This window comes from Pinus tabuliformis, chromosome J, assembly GCF_031772625.1.
Source record: "Pinus tabuliformis cultivar Carrire ecotype Pingquan chromosome J, CPIR1, whole genome shotgun sequence".
Taxonomy (NCBI): domain Eukaryota; kingdom Viridiplantae; phylum Streptophyta; class Pinopsida; order Pinales; family Pinaceae; genus Pinus; species Pinus tabuliformis.
The window spans coordinates 862,828,316-862,855,999 of record NC_142295.1 but is presented as its reverse complement, the minus strand read 5'-3'; the positions used below and the strand labels follow the sequence as shown (position 1 = coordinate 862,855,999).

The window sequence follows — 27,684 nt, the reverse complement described above, 5'->3', positions numbered from 1 at the left end:
TTCCGGGGACATTGGTCCAAAAACAACGGTGTCACTTGTGTGCTTGTTTTTTGTTTCCTTCAGTTGATGATTTGTAATGTGTTGAGAATGTACTTGTATTTATTTTCAGTATTTACATGGTAAATAACTTGTTAATTAATCAGAACAAGTAGGTAGAAATAAATAAATAAAAAGTACATGAAGGGTTTCTAACAGTTAGACTTAGAAATTCCAACACCTATCTCATCCTCAAAGAGTATCAGAAATCAGATGCTTACCCAATCCTCTATTATTTTTTCGTGAAGTGAAGACAAGATCGATGTGACTATCTCTCCTTCTCAACTAGGGAGGATATATCAACCAATCCAAGTTTGTCTCTCAAATACACAAGCTTCTTATTAGGAAGACTACTTGTTCATCGGTGGAGATATATTGTAGCTGCAACACTCCATCTTGCACCAACTTTCGTATGTAATGATACTTGTTATTTATGTGCTTTATCTTTCCATGGAACACTAGGTCTTTAGACAACCTTATGTGACTGGTGTTATCACAATGTTTCACTGTAGGGTCCATTGGTCCTTCAAACAATTCGGACAACAACTTCCTCAAATAGACAACTTTTATACTTACTTCACATGCTACAATGTATTGAGCCTCGGCACTACTCAAAGCAATTAAATCTTGTTTTATACTCATCCAAGATATCGTAGAGGATCCCAAACTAAAGCATCCTCCAATAATTCTTCTCCCATCCATCTCACTTCCTCCCCAACCAGAATCTGTATATCCAATCAATTGGACATCATTATTTTTATCATACTTCAGGCAGTAGTGGATTGTTCCCCATAGATATCTCAGTATATGCTTGGCTGTTATCCAATGGTCATACTTGGGCTCTACTTGGAACTGACTGAGAATATTCACTACAAAATAAATGTTTGGTCAAGTAATCACCAAATAAATCAGAGAGCCAACCAATTTCCTATACCTTGTTGGATCCACAGGGCTCGAATAAAAACTTCTTAGCCTCTTCAAATTTGTGATCATAGGGGTTGTCATAGGTATGCAATTCATCATGTCAAAACTCTGCATCATCTTAATCACACATTTTCCTTGACCTAGATATATATCATGAGGTCCTTGCCAAACTCCCAACCCCAAGTAATAGTGATGTTAGCGCTTGAAATTTCACCTCAGGCTGAAAAAGGTAAACTCCAAGGCAACATCAAACCACTTAGCCTCGTAGCTAGCCCTACGGGGCAGGAGAGGGCTCTCTCCGGTCTATCTCAGCAAAAAGTTTTCTAAAAGGGGCTGAGATGACTTTAAAAGAAACTGATTTTAGGCTAGTAAATTGATAAAAAAGGGGGTTTTTAATAAAATGATGGGGTTTTTCTGGGCTGCATGGGCAAAGTAACAGCTTGAGCAGAGAAATGTAATCAAGAACACAGATTATCCCCTGAGGCAAGGTAGGCAAGAAATTTAACATCAAATTGAGATTAAATGGAATGGCAAGACTGCTGAGGAGCTGACAAGGGCATAGAGGATGAATCCTTGTCAAACAGAAGAAAACATTAAATATGAACAAACTTATAGGCAGAGCATAAAATATTATGAATTCTACCTAAACAATTCATTTGTTCAATTGGAAATGATCATGAAGTGAAATGAAAACATAACAGGTTACATATGAAACAGAAGGAAAACTTATGCTAAATTGTCATACCACAGGAATCTCAGGGGTCAGAGCTGTATTTTTCATTAAAATCTCTGTCAAAGACTGTACAATAAAAGCTCTCTTTTCTCCAACAGCTCTCAGAACTCTCTTTCTTTCTGCCTCCTTTACAAATGATTTTTTAATACATTAAATAAACTATACTAGGGGAAAAACAAATCAACCCCAAAACAGGGGCGTTGTTTCACCTGCAGTTACAAAAATAGAGATAGAGTCATTTCTTTATTCTAAAACAGGATCGTTCCCCTTAAAATCCTCTGATGGCTAATTAAGAGATAGATGCTGCAGTGCAAATCCCTTTGAATCATTAACTGAAGTCTTGAAATAGGAATCAAATCCTATGTCTTCTGTTGTTTTGGCTCCGTTTGAATAGCGCTCGTGGGCCATATTCATGAGCCAGAAAAGGGTCAAATGACAAAGATGAAAAACTCCACGATCTTCCATTTGTTTCCAGCTTCAATAAGAACGTCACTGGGTTTAGAATTCTCAGTCAAAATTGCTCCATTGAAAAATCTCAGAATATTCCAAGACTCGAAGATTTGCGAGTTGCAGCTTCAATAAGACGATACATCCATCGATCCAGCATTCCTGTCAGAGCAAAAGTGCCCCCAAGAACAGCACAAAGACGCGTAATAAAGTGAGTGAAACTACGCTTTTCCTCCCTGATGGTAACAGTGATAGGAGAAAGATCATACAAAAAATAGACAGCTGGCCAGCTCCGGTCAGAATCCTTCATTGCCACAAAGTATTCTGTTACAGAAAATTGATTTGTTGGCAATACTTCCTTTGACAGATATCTGTATTCAGTGGGAACAATCTTGATGTAATATTTGAAGGTGCCACTTGCATCGCAAAGAATGCGGACAATATCATCAAGTGGATTGTGTATTCCAGGGTATTTGAGCCTAAATGATAGATCATGAATTACATGGCTCACATTAACATGATTTGCACCCTCGAATATCTGTTGAGCAACAATAATATTCAAGCCATGCACCGAAATGTGGAAATTTCCAGCGACCCTTTGAACATCCAGAACACCAAAGACCCGACATCCTTCACCATCATCTATTGCACGCTTAACATCCTTTATCATCTTTACAGGATCGTTTCCAAGCCGAAACAAGCAATTGTCCATAACTGTGATTCCACCTGCAAACCTTCATAGGTACTCTGCACCTTGACACAAAGTATCTGAAATACCAAAAACTGAAACAATAGATTAACCAATGTTTACATCATTTGCATTTGGGGCGCTCACGTCCACTGATGATACCGGCGGATACTTTTTTCCCTACATAACCAGAAACATTCAGCGCTCAATGGAACTTGAAAAGAAGATCCAGAAAAAAGAAAGAGAGCCACCCACGCACAGGCTTTTATGATCTATCTCCTCTGTCCATCAAATCAAATCTAAAGCACAGATTCCTGGAGAACAGCGACCCCTGAAATCAAAACCACTGCATATAAAAGCAAAATGCAGTAGGCTAGGAATGGAGAAACAAAAACAGTAGTCATCGACACATTTACAAGGCCCGTTAATATATTTGCCAGGAGGAAAGTCACAAGCACATTCTGATCAAAGACTTCCTCAAGGACCAGTGATTTTCTTGTGGGGACCAAATTTGAGAGCATAAGCATCCCAAGAACCTCAAAGTTATGTGCCAGAACAAAAGTTACATATGCCAATTGCACATGCGACGAGAAATTTTTCTCTACAAACTTATCCAAAAATATTGTTAGCACCCAAAGGAAACCGTCAAGCAGCCAAACTTCGATTGCAATACTTGATTTCCCTCCCATTGAAGCTACTCTAGAACTAATGGGTTTCTTTAGGAAGAAGAGATGATAGCCTAAGTTGACACTGACAAGGTATAAGCCCCAATATCCAAATAAACTGAAGATGCCCTCTTTGTTCAGACTAATGATATTTGCACCCCTCTGATCTGAAATGAGGTAACGATTTAATCCACACAACAGGACTGCTTGATAAACTGTGAGAATTGCACATCCAAAGAAGCCACAGTATTGGGGATGAATATTGATTATTGATGTCACAATGGCCACTGCTGCAAGAGTGAAAAAGAAATTCCAGTGTACACCATATTCCCCAACATGGACACCGAATCAATGTTGCATGCCTGTTTTGAAACTAATGCATTTGCAACTGCAAAAGATCCAACCCCGAGATCCATTAATCCTGTACCATACGTTTCTGTCTTAGCAAATCGCCTGGGAAATATTTTGAAGTCCACAGCCAGGATTGACACATGTCACCAGCATCATTGCAAATCGATATGATGAGAGGCTTTTTCTTTGTCTGCTTGCAGGGATAGGAGTTGATGAAACCACTGCCATTTGAAGAGCTGGAGAATTTGATACATATTCTAAAAAATACATTTAATGATTTCTTCTTCAAAACAGGGTTTTGAAGAAGAATCAATCTCACACTGACATACAAGACGGAGTCTAACAAGTGCATCAACCCTAGATCCTTCATATCAAATTTTGATGCCAATTGATTTTTGCACTCTTTAGTATGACCTTCCACACCTTTCATGAGAATATAGAAGAATGATTACGGGCTCACCATTCACAACCTTGATATAGAGATTCAGATCAACGTAACTCTTCAAGAAGCCCAATCTTTGAAGATATGTCTCCATCCTTGCATACCAAGCCCTTGGAGCTTTCTTAAGACCATAAAGTGCCTTTCTTAACCTGTAGACATGAGTCTCTCTATCATTCACTTCAAATCCCAAGGGTTGTTCTATGTAGACTTCTTCATCAATAATACCATTAAGGAACGTTGCCTTGACATCCATTTGGTGGATGTTCCATACCATCGATGTTGCCAAAGAGACCAACGATCGTATAATTGTATACCTAGTAGTAAGTGCAAATGTTTCTTCATAATAGATGCCTTCTTGTTCGGAGAAACCCCGAGCCACAAATCTTGCCTTATATTTATCAATACCTCCATCTGTTGCATGTTTAATCTTGTAGACCCACTTGGAAGTCACCACATATTTGTCTTCAAGCCTAGGAACGATTTCCCAAACTCCATTCTTCATTATCGATTGATATTCTTCATTCATAGCATCTTTCTATTCTTAATTTTTGATAACATCTTCAAAGGTGGATGGTTTTGCTTCAATTAACTTTGTCATATAGGTTTCATACCCTGAATATCTTTTAGGCTTCTTACTTTCCCTAAACATACCTTTGGTTGCTCCGTGTCCTTCTGCATCTAGAAGAGTAGACTTCAACTAATTAGGTCTCTTTCTATTTTTAGGGATGATGCCTTGCTGCATAGGTTCACTGGGACCTTCTTCCTCATGATTTGAATCCTCTTCCTCCCTGGGACATTCTTCAAAAATTGAAAGTTCTTCTTCATCAGATTCTATTAGGAGATCCTTTATACATGACAATGACAATGACTCAATTGACTTATAGACTCAATGACAAGTCCTAGAAGCACTCAATGGGTGCCTGAACTAAAAATAAATTTCCCTTTAGCATGAAACCCATGCCTCAAGAATAACAATAATAATTTTATTTTTCTTTTTTCATTAAAATCATGATTACAGATGTCAGTATGAATACCAAACCTAGTTACATATTTCAACACTTTTATGGTTTGTAGGTGACCTTAGGGTCCTTTCTTCGACCTTCTTTCTGCAACTTTCATAACTTCAACCTTGCAGTTGCAGAACCCTAGCCTTCCTTTCGCACGTGAGAGAGAGAGAGAGAGACATAAATAACCCAATAACTCCATCCTTCATCCTTCTATCCTTCTTCACTTGCCTTTCTTCTGCTTCTCTTTTGCTTGGATGATGAGAAGTAAATGAGTGTCCATATGAGGTCAAGTTCCCTCCTATATATAGGCTTCCAAGGAGGACGACATGCCCTAATGAGGTTGACTTCTTAACTGTCAGGCTGACTTGATCTTGAAGGGTATTTTGACACTTTTAAATACAAAAATAATTATTTTTACATGTTACAATGTGCCTAATGGGGTCTTCTCCACATGACAATGACTCTATTGACTTCTTGACACTAGGATAAACTCTAGAAGCACTCAATGGGTACCTGACCTCTAAAAAGAATGACCTTGAGAATGAAACCCGTGCTACAAAAAATAACAATACTAATTTTCTTTCATTTTACAATATACAAGGATCAAGAGTACATTTCATAATTATGAAGATCGAACCTAGTTACACATTTCAACACTTTAGGCATCGAAAACTATAATATAGTGAAGTTCATCACCCGAGTGAATGGCCTCAAAATAGCCACTAGAGAATAGTATTCTAAAGTGGTAGTGGAAGGAGATTCACAGATCATCATCCATATGATTAAAAGGTTGCAAAATTGAATTTCCATCAACAAAGTCTCCGTCTGTTAGCAACTAGAATCAGGCTTAGAATTCATATATTTGCTCTTGCCTGAAGTGTTAACTCTTCTTATGTGCAACACTTGGAAAATAAAGTAGCTGACAAGCTATCCAATGAAGGAATTATAGGTCTCCAACTTCTACTTGATTGACTATCATATCCATCTCAAATTAATCCCCTCATGGAAAATTGTACTACTTTTGTGGAACATGATAATAGCGCCCAAATTTGGGTGCTAAGGATGAGAGAATTATTGTCTGCAAGGCCCGCATCTCCAACAATATAGGACTTAAACACCTCCATTGCTCACATAACCACAACAAATGGTGACATGTCAAATCCAACACCATGTGGACAATGGGTGGTGGTTAATTGAGTTCTTGTGCCATAATAACTATTTATGGCACGAGTGACATTCACAGCTAATGTATAGTAGATTGAGCTAAAGCTTCCTACATAATTGCTCCATATTTGCATATTTAGTGGGATGATTCTATGTTTGCAATAAATTATGGACTCCTATCCCTTGACATCCTTCATTGGCTCAAGGTTTATACAACAAGTTTTCACAATGATTTTTCCATCATGTTTGCTTTGATTCTTGAATTTGCTTCCTTTGTTTAGTTTTTCTCGGGCCATTTATTTGTCTTTCCTTTTGTTATGTGTATCTATACCATGCAGGAGGTCTATAAGATGGGGTTTCCATGGACATAAAGGCCCCATATGGCTCTCAAGTCTATGAAGTTTCCTAGGAAGCAACAAATTTATATTGGGAGTAGACTCCCTCGTACATCCAAGAGAAAATTGCAATTGTTGAGGATGAAATTTGGACAGATAAGAGCTCTATGTATGAGTGGGATATTGATGAAGAAATTGTCAATTGTGTACCAGGTGTGGGGAATTCAAGATCCAAAGATACTAATTATTCAAAGACTATGTAGCTTTGTTAACATTTCCAAGACCATTGTGTGGAAAGTTATGTAGGATAGAGCTAAAGCCAAGGAGGAAGTGAAGTTGTAGCTAGATGAATTTATGCTCCAATTGAAGGAATTCAACTTAAAGCTCCCATCCTCCTCTTCTCAAGATCTTTTCAAGCATGTTGTTGGCCATGTGGAACACTAGACCTCTCATGTTGTTAAATTCCATACAATAGATTGTTAGAATATATGCTTAGGCATTTAATTTTTGGTTATGTTTTCCATGGGAATTTTTTCTTTCATAGAGATTGTCATCTTAATTATACTTCAGTTATTACTGCTTGTCTTGACACTCTATTAATTTTGAAATTATCTCAAATATTATGGACAAACGTTTTACATTTTTTTGTGTTGATTGGGTTTTCCAAGTGGTTGGCCAATATCTAAACATGCTATGTATTTTGGTACTCTGAGTTAATTAATAGAATCTAAAACATAACTTACAAAAAAACATGTCATTAATTTGAAATATGTTCCAATTTTTTAGACACTTAATACTCCTAGATTGGGTGAATAACTCATAAATATGTAAATAAAAATAAATATGAATAGTTAAAATAGGCAATGACCTTGGAACATGAAACCAAGGTTTGTTGGGCCTGGAGTATGCCCTAAAACTACTTTTGCTTGGCTAAGAGCTTGTTTTCCTCAGACGTAAGAAAACAAGTTAACATCCCAAGACCTAAAGGCTCTGCCCCCTTACAAACAACCAACAAGGTATTCCAGGTGGCGTGGTTTTCCTTGAATAGTGGTGATGAGTCAGGCTGCATTCCCGAATAGCAACTAGAGATAGTTGTCCTCACCATTGGTTTGAAAATTGAGTTATGGTAGGTTTTCCCACCTCTGCAAAAAAAAAAAAGAAAAAAGAAGAAAGAAAAAGACAAACAATATTTTCTCTTGTATGTTATATAAACTCATTCTCATCAATGCAATTGCAATTCAAATTTTGGGAAAAAGACAAACAATATTTTCTCTTGTATGTTATATAAACTCATTCTCATCAAAGCAATTGCAATTCAAATTTTGGGAAAGCCAAATTTAATTTTTTTTGCCCTCTCCTTGTAACTCCTTATAACTCAGCCCATGGGGCTTTGGATTGATGGTGAATGGGTGTACTGTTAAGATACTACTTGCAATAGGTCACAAGTTGAAATCCCCGTGGGTGGGTAGGTAAAAAAAAATAAAAAAATCTCCTTATAACCCCCTGATTATTCCCTGCCTGATGATTAAACCTAAAAAAACCACCAAATTGTTTCTTCTGCAGTGTCGTTCCCTGCCTCCCTATCTCCCTAATGCTCCATTGTGTGCTTGCATGTTAGAAACCCTTAGGCTCTCTGCCGACCTAACACTCTTGTCCGTGCAGTTCTAAATCAATCCTGTCCTCGTGTTTGCTCGAGATCTCTCCCCGGGATAATGTAGAGAACCCTAGAATGTTTGCTTAGAAATCGTGGCTCTCTAACATTTTATTGCTAGACTGCTAGACCATTGGTATTGTTGACCATTGGAATTCTTTCTAGTTCTCTCAGAACGCCACCATATTGGGCTTGAGCTTCGTAGTGAAAATTCTTTGTAGCTTTAAGGAAGGCACTGTTGCATTTTCTCCACATCTTTCTTGACTGAAAAAAACCTAATATTTGTATTAATGCACTCACTGGAATGATTTGAAGATACTCTGAGCCTCTGCCAAAGCGACAGCTGATGTAAAAGAAATGACTGTTGCCATTCAATTCCTTCTCACATGCTTTTGCCCGAGTTTTGAGATATCTTGTTCTGTGTTTTTTTCCTCTTTCCAATTGGGGGTGGGGGGGCGGCTTGCTAGGCCTTCCACTTTTCTTTGGCCCTCTTCGGATTTGTAGCGGTGGGAAATTCTTAATATTCTGGGGTGTATGTACTGGGTGGGAGATGTTTTCTTACAAATCTACCTTGATCTTTGAGCATCTGAATCTTTACTCCCAATTGCTCTTTGCTAGCAAGACAACATCAAACATTGTATACATACAATTGATGAATTATACAATTCTAATAACTCTTCAAGCATTACTTGAGTGGGTTATGATCTCCACAACAAGCTTCACTACGAGCATAAACCCTTTACTACAATTCCACACAATTATACAAGGATTGAAGGAGAGTGTGACGGTGATATAGTGCATGCAAATAAGTCAAATGTTAGTACATTAGTTGGTCTTTCGCACCTTTCTTTGCACGGTTGTTAATTCTTCATAACTCAATCCAAGGAAATTAAAGTGAGGTTATGTTCTTTTAGGGGTGGGTTACAATTTAAAATTCAAGCAAATTCCCATGATTAAATTTGTTGAAGAGACATCTAATTTTTCCTCGATATTATTATTGCAGAGATGTTTTTTAATCCAAGCCTCAACTTAGTGCTATGTTTGAAGATGCATTCCCTCATCTCCATTCCTAGTGCTGTGTTGACAAGCAAGGAGAAATAGAGAGAATGGCCCAAAAAATCAGGCACACCCTCATTTTTAATGACTTATGGTAATGTATTTGTGAAGGAGAGGAAGACAATGTAACATTGACTTCCACCCTCCCTTCACTATCCAAGACCGTCAAGGTGTTACATAAAATTTAATCCAATCACCAAGGTCTATTACAGAAATAGGGTTACAAAAATCCTTAATCCAAAAATTTCTCATAATTAATTTTTGATACTACTTTTGGGTTAAGCTTGTTGAGATATTTTCGACAATATAAATTTTATCTTGATCTGATTCCCAAATCAAAAGTTATGTCCCTTTAAATTTGGTAATTTAATCCTTGCCACATAGGCAAGGCTCTTCCATGTGGTGCCCACATGACACCCATCTGGCACCCCCACCTCAACCGGGTGGTTCCACGTCATTCTTGCCTCCAATGTGGTTGTGGCTAAGTCCACGTGGCACTTACCACATCACCTAACCCATGGACCCCACAAGTTTGGACATCGCTTGTGAAACATTTGTTTTAAATTATATCCAGATATTTGGAAAATCTGCGTTACCGAGTTTTTATCACATTACAACCTCTTGGATCCCCGAATGCATCTGAAATAACCACACATTTGACGTAGTGATGTATCTAATGCCTAAAATATTTATGCCACCCCTGAATATCCAGTCAGTAGCTGTATTCTTCTGAGCCTTTGTGGGTTTAGCCCAAAACTTGGCCCTAACCTAGATGGGCCTTCACATAACTTTTTCAGCGAATGTATATGGGATTTAGTTGAATCAGGCTACTCCAAAAAGGTTCTTCGCTACAAGTCCAAGATATTCGAATTCCCTACATTTCATTATTTATTTTTCAAGCATATTTGTGCGTATTTTAATGTACCTCTAAACCCTATTATCCCATGGTCCACACATCTAATAACAGAGGCATTTAATGTATTTATGCCACCCCAAATATCGTCTGATGTAGCGTATTAGTCCAGGCCTCTCTAGATTTAGCCCAAGACTGGGCCTTACCCCAGATGCCCTCAACTTAACTCCTCTGCAGTTGTATATGGATTCATCTGGATATGATTCCTCCACAAGCTTACACTGTGACAAGGGTCCCAAATATCCATATTCGTAGATAGGTTCAGATTTCCTGTAATACATTCAACCCAGCTGCACATTTTGTGACTATTTACCTAATCCTAGATAAAGCGCAATTTCTAGCTTATTTAGACTTAGAAAGACTTTCAACCAATTAAGGGATTGGCCAAGGTTTCCCCTTGAAACATGGGTTGCCCAAAACATTAATGATCCTATGAATAGTTACCTTATTCAAGCATAATTGATTCAAGTGATTTCTATAGACAAAATAGATTGAAGGAACTATCAACTTGCCTACGAACATGCATTAAAACCAACCAAGTCTTGGCTAATCAACACTCTGTAATTACAATTACAACAACACCAAATTCTCCTCATAATGGATCTCGACATTACCATCAGATCCACTGATATATCATGCATATTTCATTGTTAGCCATTCACAAGAGAAGGCAAACAATCGGTCTTTTAACAACATAAATCCATGTTAAATCATAGCATGTCATATGCGACATATTGACAACATAATTGCAAAGGTTCTTAAACAGACATACATTATTGTGTAAATATCTCTGTAAATAAGGAAACCTATCAACAACTACAAGGATTTGCAAGTCCCTCAAACAATGAGAATCATCACATGAATTTCTCATCGCAATACACATGAATCAATATGTTCTTCATAAAAAATGTTGATAGACCCATTGTTATAATACAAAACAACATTCATCATGCAAATATGTATACACAGACATGCAAGTAAATATATTTGTGTTATTAATATTGGAATGACTAGCAATTGAGGGAGGGACTTTAACTCTCCACTCAACGATAGGCCAACTGAACTATAATTCTTTCTTGCAACTGAAAAATCCGAGCCAAATTCAAAGCCTGAGGAATGAAGTGTTCAAGGGAAATGTACACCACAACCAACCAATAAAACCATCCAGGAATCTAGAAAACGTTGTAGTTCCACCCGCTAACCCCAATAGGTGTCCAAAACTTAATGTCTCCACCTGCAAATTGCCACCACAAAGTACAATGAAGATAGTGGTTCCACTTATAAAGCCAACAAGATTTCTTGAACCCATTATGGTTTCACCTTCCCAACGCCTCTCTTTCCCTCAACCACACATGCTTACATGCCCCTTTAATCCAATGTTTTAATTTTTCTTTGTCTGCCTACACATTTTCTTGAGTTCTCCTGAGTATCTTCCTTATTGTTACAACAAACTTCATTGGCTAGTTCTTATGTGACTGAGTGAATATCCCCTACATGCATGTGATTTGTTCTCTTTTGTATATCCTCTATTTTCCTAAGCATATGTTATCCCAAGCTGCCTACGCATACCTTCTGGTTCTCCTTTTCATAGTCGTCTCCCCCCCCCTCCCCGAGTGCCTTCACATACTTCTTTGTTGTGTTCTTGCCTCGCACATTTCTTCCTTTTGCATGTTGACCAAACCAACGCGCTCCTTAAGAGCAGGGGACAGTTTAGGCACATCCTTTGCTCAAGTGACCCATACACATCTTAAATGCTTGTACCAACGTTTCCATTAATTTAACAAGAAGATAAGTGGAAAAATAAACATTTTCCTAAGCAACTCCTCCTCATAGCTTTGAATATGTTTCCTTCCTCAACCCAATCATTTTTTATATTTTTTTTATAATTATTTATAATGACAATTATACATAACAAAATTTACATGAGGGGGCAATCGAAAGGGATATTACAGACCCCACCCCCTCAAAGGTACAATGTCCTTAGTGTTTTATACAAGAACACAAAATTCTACAACGAGCTTTATATACAAAACTCTTTTACATTCATTTACACAATAATCAATACATGCATAACATACCCCTGTACAATCAGTCATTTTCCAAGTTGCCTCGTCTAGTTCACAGTGCTTCTCTTGCACCTTGACCTGCTTTATCACTTTATTACAGATCACGATCCACCTCTGATGTCCATCCGTGCTATCCATTGTGCTCAGTGCTCCTTCAAGGAACAAATTCAACTGATTGCTTCCCAGGACACACCCAATGCATCTCTTATCACAATCATCATCCACATGATTCTTTAACAACCAATTTACTTTCCAAGTTCTGACATCCCCTTATCTGCTTTCTTAATCCCTTGGGTGATCCATTCCTCTTTAATGTAGTCGCCTGCCTCCCAAGTTCAGGCATCCCTTTCTATACTTCCCTAGTCCATTGGACAATCCATCCCTTAGCAAGGCTTCCTCGCACAGGAAGAACCTTCTCAGCCAAGGCATACCACTGCCTTACTTTAATAACATAACATATCAATCATGGCATACCTCATGACGATCAATGCATATCACAAGGTTCCAATGTCACCACAATGTCCTAGTTCCCAAGGTCTTTAGCTCCATCATGTTATTGCGCACTCATATATCATCAAGTTGATGTTGTTTGCTTTGAAATCAACCTCATATACTTGTGTTGGATAGTTCATTGGTTCTCCTACGCCATAAACTTATGAGTTTTATGATATTACTTGTGAAAAAATTAAATCGATTCAAAACATACTTTCATTAGAGGATCCATTTATGAAGTTAACCACAAAATTTTAATTTAATTTGAATCACAACTTTAATAAGGAAAACCTTCAAATTGTAATTAATACTTATCTTTGGTTACTCTTTGCTTCATTGACCTTGCAATCACTAAGTGGTGTATACACTCCATAATTCCACATAATCCACTGCTAAGCATTACAAAAATCTAGAGCATGTCCCCACCTATTGCACACTACAGGAATTTGAAGCACATCTCCACCTATTGTGCACTACTGATTCAAATTATCCACGCCTTCTCCAATCAACTCCATCTTTAGATCCAACTCATACGAATCCAGACCATGTCTCCACCTATTAAGCACAACATGAATCTAGAGCATGTCTCCATCTGCGGTGTTCAACTGCACTACTTATGGAGTCTCATAGTCAAGGTATTGATTATGACTTGCTTCCATGAGATAAACAAATTTCCATAGGCCATAAAGCCCTCACAACAATCTTCTTTGTGAGCTCCCAACTCCATCATTTCATCTATGTCACAACATTTAGTTTCCCATGACATATACTCAAAAATTTCAAACCATAAATTTTAATTGCCCAATCTTTGCTTCACCCAGAAGCCTGATCTCATAGGCATGAGATATGTAGTCATGTCATTGGGCTCCTTGGCAGGTGTTGTTGATATATCATGGTGCCTTAATCTCACACACCATTCCAACACTTTTGCCTACAATCCGATCTTTCAATCAGCCAACACTTGTTAATGTTTATATACATATATATGAAATTTCTTTTATGTGCAAAAATTCATAGTAGCCTGGAGTGACCTTAGAATTATTATACTCATAATAATTTTATCACTCCAACTAAATTGAAATATATTGAAATAATGTTGTTATTGTACTATCCATGTGTATCATATTTATTCCAAGAATTTCACAATGCAATTAAACATTCATTCCGAGAGACTAATAAATCATAACCAATAAATTCATATCTCTAAATTCGTTAACATTCCAGTTCTTCATTTCACTTAGGCATGCATTCCAAAAGTCATTGCAATATTTCATACCAAAGGCTCCCTGGCTTCACCATATTTCTTCTTGATATCCATGTAAAGCATCTCTTAATTTGAAACAACAATTTTCAAATTCTATTGAAGGAATTCTTACCCAATTCCTTCCCTCACCTCTTTTTACCTATGCTTACCGCTACCTTATTTCCCTTTGCTATCACTACCAACACTTTCTGTTGAAGCCCTTTTTTACGTGTCTTATTGTTGCAATGCTCAACAGTTCATGAAATGATCTCAACCTCACACATTTGTCCTTAATTGATTAACTCAACCATTCATAGATTTCAATGGAAAACCACATAAAGGCATTTTTGTTTGTATTTTATCCCGTCATGTTCTTGTCCATGCTAAGCACACACTGTCAAATTCTAGCCTTTATCGTTTCCATTCATGCTCACAACAAATATACAAAGCATAAACATAACATAATAATAATAAGTATTATCAACAATTTACCTAATGAATATTCCATACTACATGGAATCCTTTAAATAACCTCATTGTGTTACTCAAAACGTGGTAAATACAAATTCCATTTCCACACCATTTACTCAAGCATAAGATTTTAAATATTAATTACTTATCTTACTACTATGATGCTTCTCAATCATTGACATGTCAACCAAACCGCATCATTATGCCTCCATTGCATTTTTTATTATCCATAAAATAAAGAATGCACACACACACACACACAAGCTATGCACAATTTTGGTTAAGGGAACTCCCTTCTCATGCCATTTTCATGGTTATTGCATTGTTGTCCATTTTATTCAAGTGGACTCAGCGAGGTCATTTTTAGTTGTTTTGTCATCTTCTTCTACCCCCTTACTGACATTTATCTGATGTACAGGGTTTAACCAAGGTTGTTTTTCTCCAAAGCTCCTTAAATATGGCATGGAATCCTTTAAATAACCTCATCGTGTTACTAAAAACATGGTAAAATACAAATTACTTGTCTTACTACTTTGATGCTTGTCGACTAATGACCTATCAAGCAAACAACATCATTGTGCCTTTATTGCATTTTCTCTTATCCACAAGCATCAAAGTAGTAAGACAAGTAATTAATCTTTTATGACCATGTAAATGGTATGAAAATGGAATTTGTATTTTCCCATGTTTTGAGTAACACGATGAGGTTATTTAAAGGACTCCATGCCATATTTAAGGAGCTTTGGAGAAAAGCAACCATGATTAAACCTTGTACATAAGATAACTGGCAGTAAAGGGGTGGAAGAAGATGACAAAACAAATAAAAATGACCTCACTGAGTCCACTTGAATAAAATGGAAAACAATGCAATAACCATGAAAATGGCATGAGAAGGGAGTTCCCTTAACCAAAATTGTGCATGGCTTATGCGTGTGTGCATTCTTTATTTTATGGATAATAAAAAATGCAATGGAGGCATAATGATGCATTTTGGTTGACAGGTCATTGATTGAGAAGCATCATAGTGGTAAGATAAGATATATATATATATATATATATATATATAATATATATATATATATATATATTATATATATATATATATATATATATATATATATAATAGTTAAAGTCTTATAGACAAAATTTCCTTTTTCACCGGAATTCACCAAAATCCGCCAATACAATGTCAAGATTTTTTGTTGTTTAAAATACATTTTTGAATGGTTAAATGGATTTAGCACCTTGAAAAACCCTTGGGACACTCGAATTATGCAGATTAAACAATTTAAACTCAAGTTTTTAAAAGTCTCTGTAGGATTTTGATTAAAAATAGCCAGAAAAAATGTCGTGAAAAAAAGGCCATTTCGTCTATATATATATATATATCATCCAAGCCCAAGAGTTAGCTCAATCAGTCAAATCAGTGCCTCGCCAATCGGGAGGTCACAGGGTCAATCCCAAAAGTTCTTGGGGTCAAGTCAGTATATAGGCTGAGGGGTGTGATCCCCTTTGGGTGGGATCCACCCTAGTGTTGTACAGTGGATGTAGTGGCTACCCAGTGACCATGGGTATCCGTAACCACAAGTGAAAAGAAAAAATTATATATATATATATATATTATATCATCTACGCACAATTTTGGTTGAGTGAACTCCCTCCTTATGCCATTTACATGCTTATTGCATTTTTTTCCATTTTATTCAAGTGGACTCAGCCAGGTCCATTTTAGTTGTTTTTTCATCTTCTTCTACCCCCTTACTACCATTTATCTTATGTACATGGTTTAATCTGGGTTCTTCTTCTTTAGAGCTCCTTTTCTTTCCTTTTCTTCCCATACCCAACAAATCAAGACCAAACCACAAGAGGCAAGAAGAAAGAAGAAATGAAAAACAATGAAAAGACCACGACAACAATACATAGTAACGACGCAAAGTAGCATGGCCATGCTCAAAGTCAACAATCCAAAACAACAAAATATGAAGCTAATCATGAAAGCACAAACATGTAAAATATTCCCATAATTCATTAGCGCACAACAAACTCAGTCTCTTGAGTTTTGGTGTTCAGTATATCCATCACCAACATATGCACACAAACTAGTCATGATCATTTCCAAGGTCAACAACCTCGAAAATCTAGTGCCCTTCTAAATAGTTCAAGAAGAAACTTTGTTTATATTCCAAAGAGCTTAAGGGGATGCTCCCTCATCTCCTTCTGTAATATTGATTGTTGGTTCATGTGCCTAGAATTCACAAGAACTGGTCTTCTTCTTTTATTGTCTATTAGGCCAGTCCTTCTTCAGATGTGCCTCTCCACAGTCCCAACATGAAATTGACTTTCCTTTCTCTCCCACTTTATGGTGTCCCTCTCTAGCCTTGTTAGCATGACATTTCTCTATATCATCAAAGATTGATGCATGATGCAACAAATCTTGCATGTATGACAAGTGTCGCAGGAACATTGTGTTCAATTTTGCCTGTTCTTTTTGCCTCTTAATGTTTTTCAGTCTCTTCCTTGCAAATTTTCAGCTCAACTTTCAAGCTCATGAAGGTTTTTGCTCTATCAGGGGATCTTTCCCCTTCTTGCTCATGATGGACTTAGTCCATGCCATGCTATACCTCAATGTTGTCCATCCTTTTATTTATTGTTGCAATTGTGTCTTCTTATGTGTTGTCACACACACCTAGTTATTACTTACATCAACATAAACAAATTGGCTTTCTTTACCTTGCCATGTCAATACTAAGCATGTTGATCTGTTGTTGTTCACACATCTAGAACCCATATTAGTCAAGCATTGAAAAGAGCATATTAACATGTTTATACTCATGCCAATCAACATGGTTGAAATCAATATTTTACAACAATTAACAACCATGATATCTACAAGTTTAAAGTCTATGTTGACCTTCATAACAAGCGATATAAAATTAACAAGCAAATTATCAAAATAAATTTTAATTGATTGTGTGCAAGTCTCCTCGAGTTCAACATTAAACCTTCACTCTAGTTTTTTTAAACAAAGCTATTAAGTAATTTTCCTCTTTCTTTTTTTCTTGTCCAAGGTTCATTCAGCCCAAGTGTTTAGTCTGGGTGCAACACTCCCTCCCACCTTCTCTTCACTATCTAGGACCATGGAAGGAAATTTAACCCAATCATCTACAAAAATTCTTAATCCTTAAAGTTCTTAGAATTAATTTTTGATACCATTGTTGGGTCGGGCTCATCAAAAGCTTTTCAGTGATATAAATTTTATCTCGATCTGACTCTCGGATCAAAATTTATGCCCCTTTAAGTTTTGTCATTTAATCCCTGCAATATAGGTAAGGCTCTGCCACATGCCACCCACGTGACACCCACGTGGCACCCCCACCTCACTCAGGTGGTTCCACGCCATTCCTGGTGCCAACGTGGACATGGCTAAGTCCATGTGGCACTTGCCACATCGCCTACCCACAAGTCCAACCCTTGCGTGTTAAAATTTTGTTTTATGTTATATTTGACTATTTGGGAAATTCAAGTTCCTATGTTTTTATCACATTGCAACCTCCTCGCTCCTCATACGCATCTAAACCACCCACACATCTGGTGTAGCAGTGTATCTGGCACATCCAACGCCTGAAATATTTACACCACCCTTTAATATCCACCAATTAGACATATTGATCTGGGCTTCTCCAAGTTTAACCCAAAACTAGGCTCCACACCAGATGGGCCTCCACTTAACCTTTTAAGCAAATGTATCTGGGATTTAGTTGAATCTATCTACTCCACAAAGCATCCTTCGCTACAACTCTCAAATATATGAATTTCTTGCATTTCATTATTTAATGTTTTATGCATATTTGCGCATATTTTAATGTAAATCTAAACCTCGTTATCTCATGGTTCATGCATCTGATAACGATGACACTTAATGTATTTTTTCACCCTAGATATCCTCTAATGAAGCGAGTTAGTCCAGGCCTCTCCGGATTTAGCCCAAGATTGGGCCCCACCTTGGATGCCCTCAACTTAACTCCTCTGTATTTCTATTCGAATTCATCTAAATCTGGTTCCTGCACAATCTTACATTATGACAAGGGTCCTAGATAGCCAGATTCCTGGATAGGTCTGGATTTCCTGTGATACATCTGACTTGGATGCACATTTTGTGACTATTTACCAGAGCCTAGATAAAGGGCAATTTTTGGCTTATTCAAACTTAGAAAGACTTTCAAGCAATTTAGGGACTTGCCAAGGTTTCCCTATGAAACCTTGCTTGCCTAGAACATCAATACTCTCAAGAATAATTCCCTTATTCAAGCATAACTAATTCAAGTGATTTCCATATACAATATACATTCAGGGAACTATCAACTTGCCTACCAACAAGCATTAGAACCAACCAAGTCATGGTTAATCAACACTCTTTAATTGCAATTACAACATCATCAAATCCTCCCCATAATGGATCTCAACATTACCATAAGATCCATTGATATGTCATGCATTATTTCATTACTATCCCTTGACTAGAGAAAGAAAAAAATTGGTCTTTTAACAACATAAATCCATGTTAAATCATAACATGCCATATATGACATATTAACGATAGAATTGTAAAGGTTCTTAGATAGTCATGCATTATCATGTAAATAAGAAAACCTATCAACAACTACATGTATCTACGAGTTCCTCACAACATGAGCATCATCACATGAATTTCTCATTGCAATACACAAGAATCAAGATGTTCTTCATCAACAATGCTCACGCATCCATTGTTATAATACATAACACCATTCATCATTCACAATAGAAATATGCATACATAGGTATGCAAGTAAATATACTTATCTTATTAATATTGTAATGATTGGTAACCGAGGGAGGGACTTCAAATCTTCACCCAACCACAGGTCAATTGCACTGCAGTTCTTTCTTGCAATTAACCACCCCCAAGCTAGATTTAGAGATTGAGGAGTGAAGTGCTTAAGGGAAATGTACACCAACTAGTCAATAAAACCAACAAAGAATCCAAAGAACACTGTGGTTCCACCTGCTAACCCCATTAGGAGTCCAAAAATCGATGTCTCCACTTGTAAAATGACACCACATGAGTCAAAAGCACTTAGTGGTTCCACTTGCAAATCCAACAAGATTCCCAAACCCACTATGATTTCACCTACAAAACACTTGTCTTTCCCTTAACCATGCATGCATGTGTGCCCCTTTAATCTAATGTTTTGATTTTTCTTTGTTTGCCTGCACATTTTCTTGAGTTCTCTTGAGTATCTGCCTTGTTGTTACAACAGACTTCACCGACTAATTCTTATATGACTGAGTGAATCTCCCTTGCATGCATGTGCTTTGTTCTGTTTAGGTATCCACTATTTTCCCAAGTGTATGCTCTCCCAAGCCACCTACACATACCTTCATATTCTCCTTTTCATCCCCTCCCTTACCCCCCCTCGAGAGTCTCGTCCATACTTCTTTGTTACTTTCTTCCCATGCACGTTGCTTGCTTTTGCATGTCGACCACACCAACGCACTCCTCGAGTGCAGGGGATGTAAAGGGCTCGCCCTATGCTCAGGAAACCCATACACATGTTAAATGCTTGTATCAATGTGTCCATTAATTCAACATGAAGATAGGTGGAAAATTAAATGCAGAATTCTAAGTTTGACAAATTCCCAAGCAACTCCTCCTTCTCACAATTTTGAATCCGTGTCCTTCCTCGACTTAATCATTTTTATATTTTTCATAATTATTTACAATGACAATTATACATAATAACATTTACATGAGGGGACAACCGAAAGGAATGTTACAGATAATGCACCTACCACAAAGAGCTATCCATTTGGTAGAATAAGGACATCAAAGCCTATGCCTTGATTACTACCTTTGTAAGCTGAGATGTGAATCATCACATAGTTTCAATGACAAATTCTTATGCTACAATGAAGAAATTGAAATCTTTATATGACTCACACTCAAAATTGGAAGTTGCTTAGTTGATGGTCAAACTCTTCAATCTTGGGTTGAAAGATGATGACCACTTGGCCCTAGCCTCATGGATCAGAGCCATCATGCATGATGTAGATGCCACTGGAGTTTAGATGGACATTCCTTTCACATCCTTTATCAAGGCCCTTTATCCTACATACTCTCACTACCTTGAATCTTTAACTTGGTATATTAACATATGCCCATATTTGTGTGGAAATTGACCTTAGCAAGGGCTTACTAGATAAGCTTATACTTTAAAGAAAATGCTATAGATGGGTAGGAAATGAATTATGGAGTGCCAATTTTATCGACAAGTAGGACATTTGTAAGATATATGTCCTTAAACACAAGCTTATCCTAAATGGAGAAGGGTTCATAAACAAAAAACAAAAGGGTGACAATCATTTGAGCTTAAATTGTTAGATAATGAAGAGGAACTAGTGTAGACAATTGATTGAATATATGTTGAAAATAATGATATTAATGGTTGCCCAAAAATGTAGGTCAAGAAAACAAAGCCATCTAAAGAATATAGAAAATGTTCAAAATTCCATGAAGGTGGTAGTTACTATGTTGAAGCCCCATTTGAGGGAATAGAGATAATACATGAATTTAATGATTTCGATAAGACATGGTTCTCCTTTAGATCATGGGCATCGACCATCCAATTTTTGATTTATTGGTTTTAAGGGTGCATCATACAATTAAAATGAAGAAAGGGAAAGAAGGTAGGATTGAGCATTCAACCTTCCACAAGAAAATCCATATTTTTCATTGAGAGCCAACACTTTATTAGCCCCACAATACTATCCACAAATAGTGATTTGCTCACATGTACATACTCTACTTAATCTCCCCACTAAATTGAACATATAACCTTCCATATTTGTCATTATTAAAAGCACTCAAACTATACAATGTTAATTATAGATATATGACCATATTTCTTGATATACAAAATTTACAATTTTTAACTAAACTATTTTTATTGCATAGCCATATAGATTGTTTATTATTATATAACCATTAAGTTTGTCTTTGACCAAAAATTGATGATAGTTTAACATTAGGGATTCGATTTTTATTATTTATTATTATTATTCAAATTTATTTATTTGTAAGGTGATTGGTTGAGGTCTTATTATGGGTTCTTTAGTAACTTCCATTTTTATTAGTTACTAATTTTATGTTGTTAGTTTTATTTAACTCTTTGATTTTTTTTCATGAATTATAAAATTTTCACAATATTTTCAAATTAAAGTTACTTATTATTATATAAAAATATATTTCAATAAATTTAATTATAAAAATGATATATATATATATATATATATATATATATATATATATATATATATATATATATATATATATATAATATATATATATATATATAAATAACACACACATAGATATATGTATGTTAATATAAACAATATTAGTTAATCAAATTTCTTAATTTTTGTGATGACATTCAATAATACAATATTCTATTAGTTGTTTTATTTTTGTGATGAAATATGTCTTTGTTATTTTTTATTATTATTTAATTAAGCTATATTTAAGCCCGAGCCTCATGTATTAGCTACTATGTAGCCCTTGTTACATAACCATTTAAATTAATTAAAAAAAATTATAACACACAATAATACTATTCTTTAAACTATATTTTATAAATTTTATCAAAATTAAAATAATAACATTAATAACATTAATCCTAACCATTAAAACTTTTGACAAATTTATTTATTAAAAAAATACATCCATAATAACAAGAATGAAACTACTAAATCAATTCCAAACACCAAAACTCAAAACCAAAATTAATAATGAATATTGTTCATTTTTATTTTTAAATCAATAAAAATTACCATTTAAATTTTTAAGAGTGATCATTTGCATATCTTGTTCTTACTTAATTATAACAATTTAAAATTAAAATTTACATTCTTACTTAATTATAACAATTAAAAATTAATAATATTAACTTTATAACCATTAAAAATTAATAATATTTAACTAAAATATTTTTATTAGTTTAAAATTTTAATTTTCATTTTTGCCATTGAAATTTCGCACAATAACCAGTTGCATTTTTTCACGTTCTGCGCGCATATACATATATATATTTACACTTCCTACTCATTACAATCCTATTATAACAAAATTTTCAAAATAAAAAATAAAATGATGCTTCACCAAAATCTGCAACCTGTACTGACACTCCAAAAGAAAAGAAAAACGATGAAAGAGAAGAGGGACAGGGGCAAACCATGCACAAATCGTTATTTATTATGCTATCGGAGATCTCTGCACTTTTCAAACCCTCGTAGGCCTTCGCAGGAATCGAACCTGAACTGGCGTGGAAGCTGAACTACATGTTTCCACCTGCACGCCCTATAGAGGACTGGGGGTCTCGGCGTCGAACTCTTCAGCGTCTTCGAATTCCTGCACGAATTCAGAGTTTTGTACAACATGGACGAGGACGACTTGCGGTGTAAAAGGTCGGATGGAAAACAATGGCGGTGCCACGCCATGGCCATGCCGGCGAAGACTCTCTGCGAGAAGCATTACCTTCAGTTAAAAAGGAGGACCGCCAAGGCAGCTCTTCGTGCCAAAGAGAAGAAGTTAAACAAAGCTCTCGAGGAGAAAAACGAATCATCGTTTCCCAAGCCCCCTGCACTGCATGCCTCTGCTATGCCCGTGGATGCACATCCCGCTCCAAAAATTTCTAAAGGTACCGCAATTTCTTTGAAATCCCTGCGGTTGGCGCTTAAATAAAACGAAAAAATTCTTAAAGGAATTGTTAAATGGATCAATTCTGTTTCTTTCGGTTAAATTATATGTCGTCCCTAAACACAGTTTAATGCTAACGAGAGTGAACGAAAAAAATTCTAAAAGGAATTGTTAAATGGATCAATTCTGTTTCTTTCGGTTAAATTATATGTCGTCCCTAAATACAGTTTAATGTTAACACGAGCGAACGCCCCACTGGTTGTCTGGTCAACAGGTCAACACAAGGCAAAAAATTCATATCTTGTCCTGTTAAGCTGTTTTTATTTACTTTGAAAATCTTGGATAATCTGATAAATATATTAACTTTCAGGAGTCGATCTTGTTACCACTACAAGGCGAATACCTACATCTAGCCACTGAAGAAATCCGTATGAATATTTTAAAAATCATATAAATTGAAAGTATAGTTGATTTGTAGTTGGGCCTTTGCATTTTGCAGAGCCTGGGAACACCAAAGTCTCAAAGATTTCTACGAAAAAGTCTCTTCAGGTGAGTTTAGTTTTGTTTTATCGACTATATTTTAGTAGCAGTTATATGTTGCATTTTTCATGCACTGCTTTTATCAAGCCAAGTCCTTGTGTGCTGTCTTTTATCAAACTAAGAATTACATTGCACATCATGTCAGGGACTCCGATACATGCGATTTAAATCATATTCTACAGCTCTTACAGTACTGCCTGATCCGCATTTAACAAATCTCGCTTTAAGATATTCTGCCCAAACTTGCTCTACATTGATGGAGAGTGCAAAGCAATGTTCCGCTAACTTTCTGGGAGGCAGGAACACGGAAATGCATTGGGGGAATTTTATGAAACATCTTAGGGGACGTCAAGTTTTTAGACATGGAGGACCCCACCTGAATTACTAAAAACTAAAATATATGAAAACTGAAACATAAATAATTGAAATCTTATACCTAACAATATTCCAACAACACACACCATTACACATAACATTAAAAATCATAAATGATACTTGCAGTGATATAACATAGCTTTATTATTATGATTTGCAAATAATTTATCACCATTGCATTTCTCATTATATTTAGAATATATAAATATAAGTTTTAAGATAAGTGATTTAAGAACATGTCAAATGACAAATAAACATCATTGCTTAAGGCAATGCCCGATTAGTCTCTGCGTCCAGTGGCTGCACGAAGGTATAAGGACAAACCATCGGAATGTTTAGAGTCCTTTGCTTTCTCAAGAGAATGCCATGGCATACTGACCAACCTGAGTTGTGCCTCATTAGTTCACTCCTTCTCATCTACTGGTGCGTTGGCTTTACATCCATTTTATTTTTTACTCAGTTTCTTTGTCTTTCTTTTTTCCTTCAAAACGATCGAATTTGGTCAAAAGGGAGCATGGGAGCATCTCATTTTTTTGAAGGGGACATTCTCTATCTTGTCTTCTTACATCCTCCTGAAAAGGGAATGTAAAGAAAGCCCCCATTCTTAAGTGCTGACATCTTTGGAGTGTGGGAAGTGCATACGCCACCCTCAAATGCACCATGTAACAATGGAGCAAAGTAGCCCAGACAAGTAGAGCCACTTTGAACATCCTAGTAAATCAGATGTCTTTTTTTTTTCAAATTGATTTGTATTACCTCAAAATATCAAAGTACATCATTCTTTTCATCACTAATAAGAATTGTACACAACAATATATTTACTACCTTCATGGTCTCAGATCCTAGGACTGTTCATGGGTTTTTCCTTTTTTTTTTTTCTTTCTTTCTTTTCTCTTATGGATGCTTATCCATTCCAAGGAGTTATCAGCAGCAAATGTATATGAGAGAATGGTGACATTTCCTTGAGACGGTTCCATTGCTGGAGGTACTGGCATATTTGTTGTTTCCTTGTCACTATCCGAGTGATCTGATTCGTGAGTATGTTTGTGCCCACTCATTTACAATGCTAAAATTTATGGCTGAGTCTCTTTCCTTTTCGGTTGAAGGATGAGCTTCCTTTGCTGAGGATTGAGATGGCTCTACATGAGGCTTAGCTGAGTTTGAAGTTGTTGATTTGGCAGTAGGTGACTTCTATTGCCGTGTGTTATCTTGCTTATGAACCATAATAGTCTTGGATCCTTTTGTTCCGTTTGGATCTTGCCATCCACGATCCTTTTTTTTAGCATCTGGGTGGGTCTAGGGCCCTTGCGAAAAAAGGACAAACATTATGAAGATGGACGAACTATTGACAAGTCCTGCAGGCTGCAATAGAAAGTAGTGTTTTCATAATCCACTGTTTGCGAATAAACCCTACCCCTCCACTTGAGATGGATTTTATCGGGCAACCCTTTACTGAGGTCCACTTCAACACATATGCGAACAAATGTGATAATTCCTTTTGCAAGCCTTTCAGTGTTTAATTTGATGAAGCGACCTAGTAAGTTTCCCACATCTTCTAAGATATCTAGATGTGACCAATGAATGGGTAGGTTAGGGAACCTTACCTAGACTGGGGTTGCCAGAGCCTTCATGGAAAGAGGAATAAAATCAGGAAACCATGGTTGAAAAGATAGATAAAAAACGGCCCCAAAACCAAGTTCCTTGATAAAAAACCTTTTGCTGGTCTTCCAAATTTTTGAAGAGCTCAACAAAGAAAACTTTTGAACAAAAATGCAACATTGTATTCTGAGACCAATTCTGGTGCTCCCACTCTTGAAGAGCAGATGTTGAGGGCCAAAAATTGTTGAAAATAGCAACAAGAAATGATAAAAATAGAATCCAAAAATTCCAGTTTAATTTGTCCTTGAATTAAACTGTGAATTAAAATTGAATTTTATTCTCATAGCAACTTGTAATAGTTAACTAGAGTGAGTTGACTTAGTTAACTTAGGAATTTCGAGTTGGAAGTCTTTCTGAAGTCATGTATATGTTCTCCCTATATTATAGGGGTCCAGGATGAGTTAAGTATGAGTTGTAATTAGTTAACTCAGTTTATTGAGTTAAGTCCAGTTAAATTAGTTCCAAACTGTTTAAGGAACTAATAGTGAGTTAACAGTCAGTTGGTGCACTAATGCATTAACTAGTGCTACTCCAGTTAACTGAAGATTCCCTCATCAGAAACTCATGCATGTCGATTTTGAGAAAGACCCAGTTGAGACTAGAGTGCAGGGACAATGTACTATTTTTTGTATAATTTTCTGAGTTGTACAGATGGTGCATGCAATCAGGAACTGAACCTAGAAGGGATTGTGTAGTTTTGTGTGCACTGATTTCCCTTTAAGATGGGCTAATAAGCCATAGGAATTGCGCAAGGCAATAGGGATTTGGAGAGTTGCAACCTTGGCTAAGTGTTGGCCAAGAGTTTGCTTGTGAGTTGGAGATTGATTTTACTGAGTGTTGGGATTGTTTTTGTGAGAACAAGCATTGTAATCTCATCTTGATTTTTTGATTTAATGCAATATAGATAGTGGGGTTTTGAGCTGTGGCTTTCCCCGGATATTTATTGTGTTATGTGCCATTGATTTATCTTCCTCTTGCTATTATTGTTTTCATCGATCTATTGGCTTCCATTGGTTGAAAGTAGAAGTAGATTCTTGTCTCTTGTTTTAGTAGATTGCATGAGCTTGTAAATCTACAGGATTTGTTACATGGTATCGGAGCTGAGAACAATATACTAGAGGAGATTTCGAAGTTTTGAGTTCAAGGTTACAGGTGAAATTCAAATTTGCAATACATACTTCAGGATTGACAGATGGCGTTCTACGGTTTGCGGCTCGAGTATGCCTTGGATGGCAGCTCAAATTATATAGCCTGGAAGGACAAGATGGAGGCCGTGTTGGAAGACAATGGCTTGAAGGAATTCATTGATTAGGACATTCCTAAGCCACCAGCATTGGATGCTCAGAATTTGGCCGAATGGAAGAAGTGTGTGGCAAGGGCGAGGCAGATAATCCTTGAGGGAGTTTGAGACCACATTGTCTCGAGTCTCCATGGGAAGGAAACTCCGCATGCTATGTGGAAAGCATTGAAGGACCTTTTTCAGAATAGTAGTGACCAAAGGAAGTTGGCACTGAAAGATAAACTTCAAAAAATCAAGATGGAGGCGAGCGACTCAATTCCAAATTACTTGACCAAGTTCACTCAATGTCGTGATGAACTTGGAAGTGTTGGAATCACAGTTGCCGAGGATGATATGGTGAGTCTTGCTCTTCTAGGACTCCCAAAGAGTTGGCATAGTTATCAGGACTTTGT

General features: G+C 36.5%; 1 protein-coding gene and 2 pseudogenes across 6 annotated transcripts in view; 1 reads left to right on the top strand and 2 right to left on the bottom strand.

Moving 5' to 3' along the window:
- Positions 1 to 2,157: 2,157 nt before the first annotated feature.
- Positions 2,158 to 2,852, bottom strand: LOC149229412 (uncharacterized; annotated as a pseudogene).
- Positions 2,853 to 2,936: 84 nt separating this feature from the next.
- LOC149229411 (uncharacterized protein At4g17910 pseudogene) lies at positions 2,937 to 4,539 on the bottom strand (annotated as a pseudogene).
- Positions 4,540 to 22,839: 18,300 nt separating this feature from the next.
- The window catches only part of LOC149229410 (lysine-specific demethylase JMJ27-like), a 178,569-nt gene continuing 173,724 nt past the window's right edge, over positions 22,840 to 27,684 (top strand). For 5 of the 6 annotated variants that reach the window (XM_089378631.1, XM_089378632.1, XM_089378633.1 and 2 more), the window contains exons 1-2: positions 22,840 to 23,419; positions 23,918 to 23,967. In XM_089378631.1, the coding sequence (XP_089234757.1) occupies positions 23,158 to 23,419; positions 23,918 to 23,967 (312 nt within the window). In that variant the 5' untranslated portion in view covers positions 22,840 to 23,157. The remainder of the gene's footprint in view (positions 23,420 to 23,917; positions 23,968 to 27,684) is intronic. The other variant, XM_089378634.1, reaches the window with a different exon arrangement.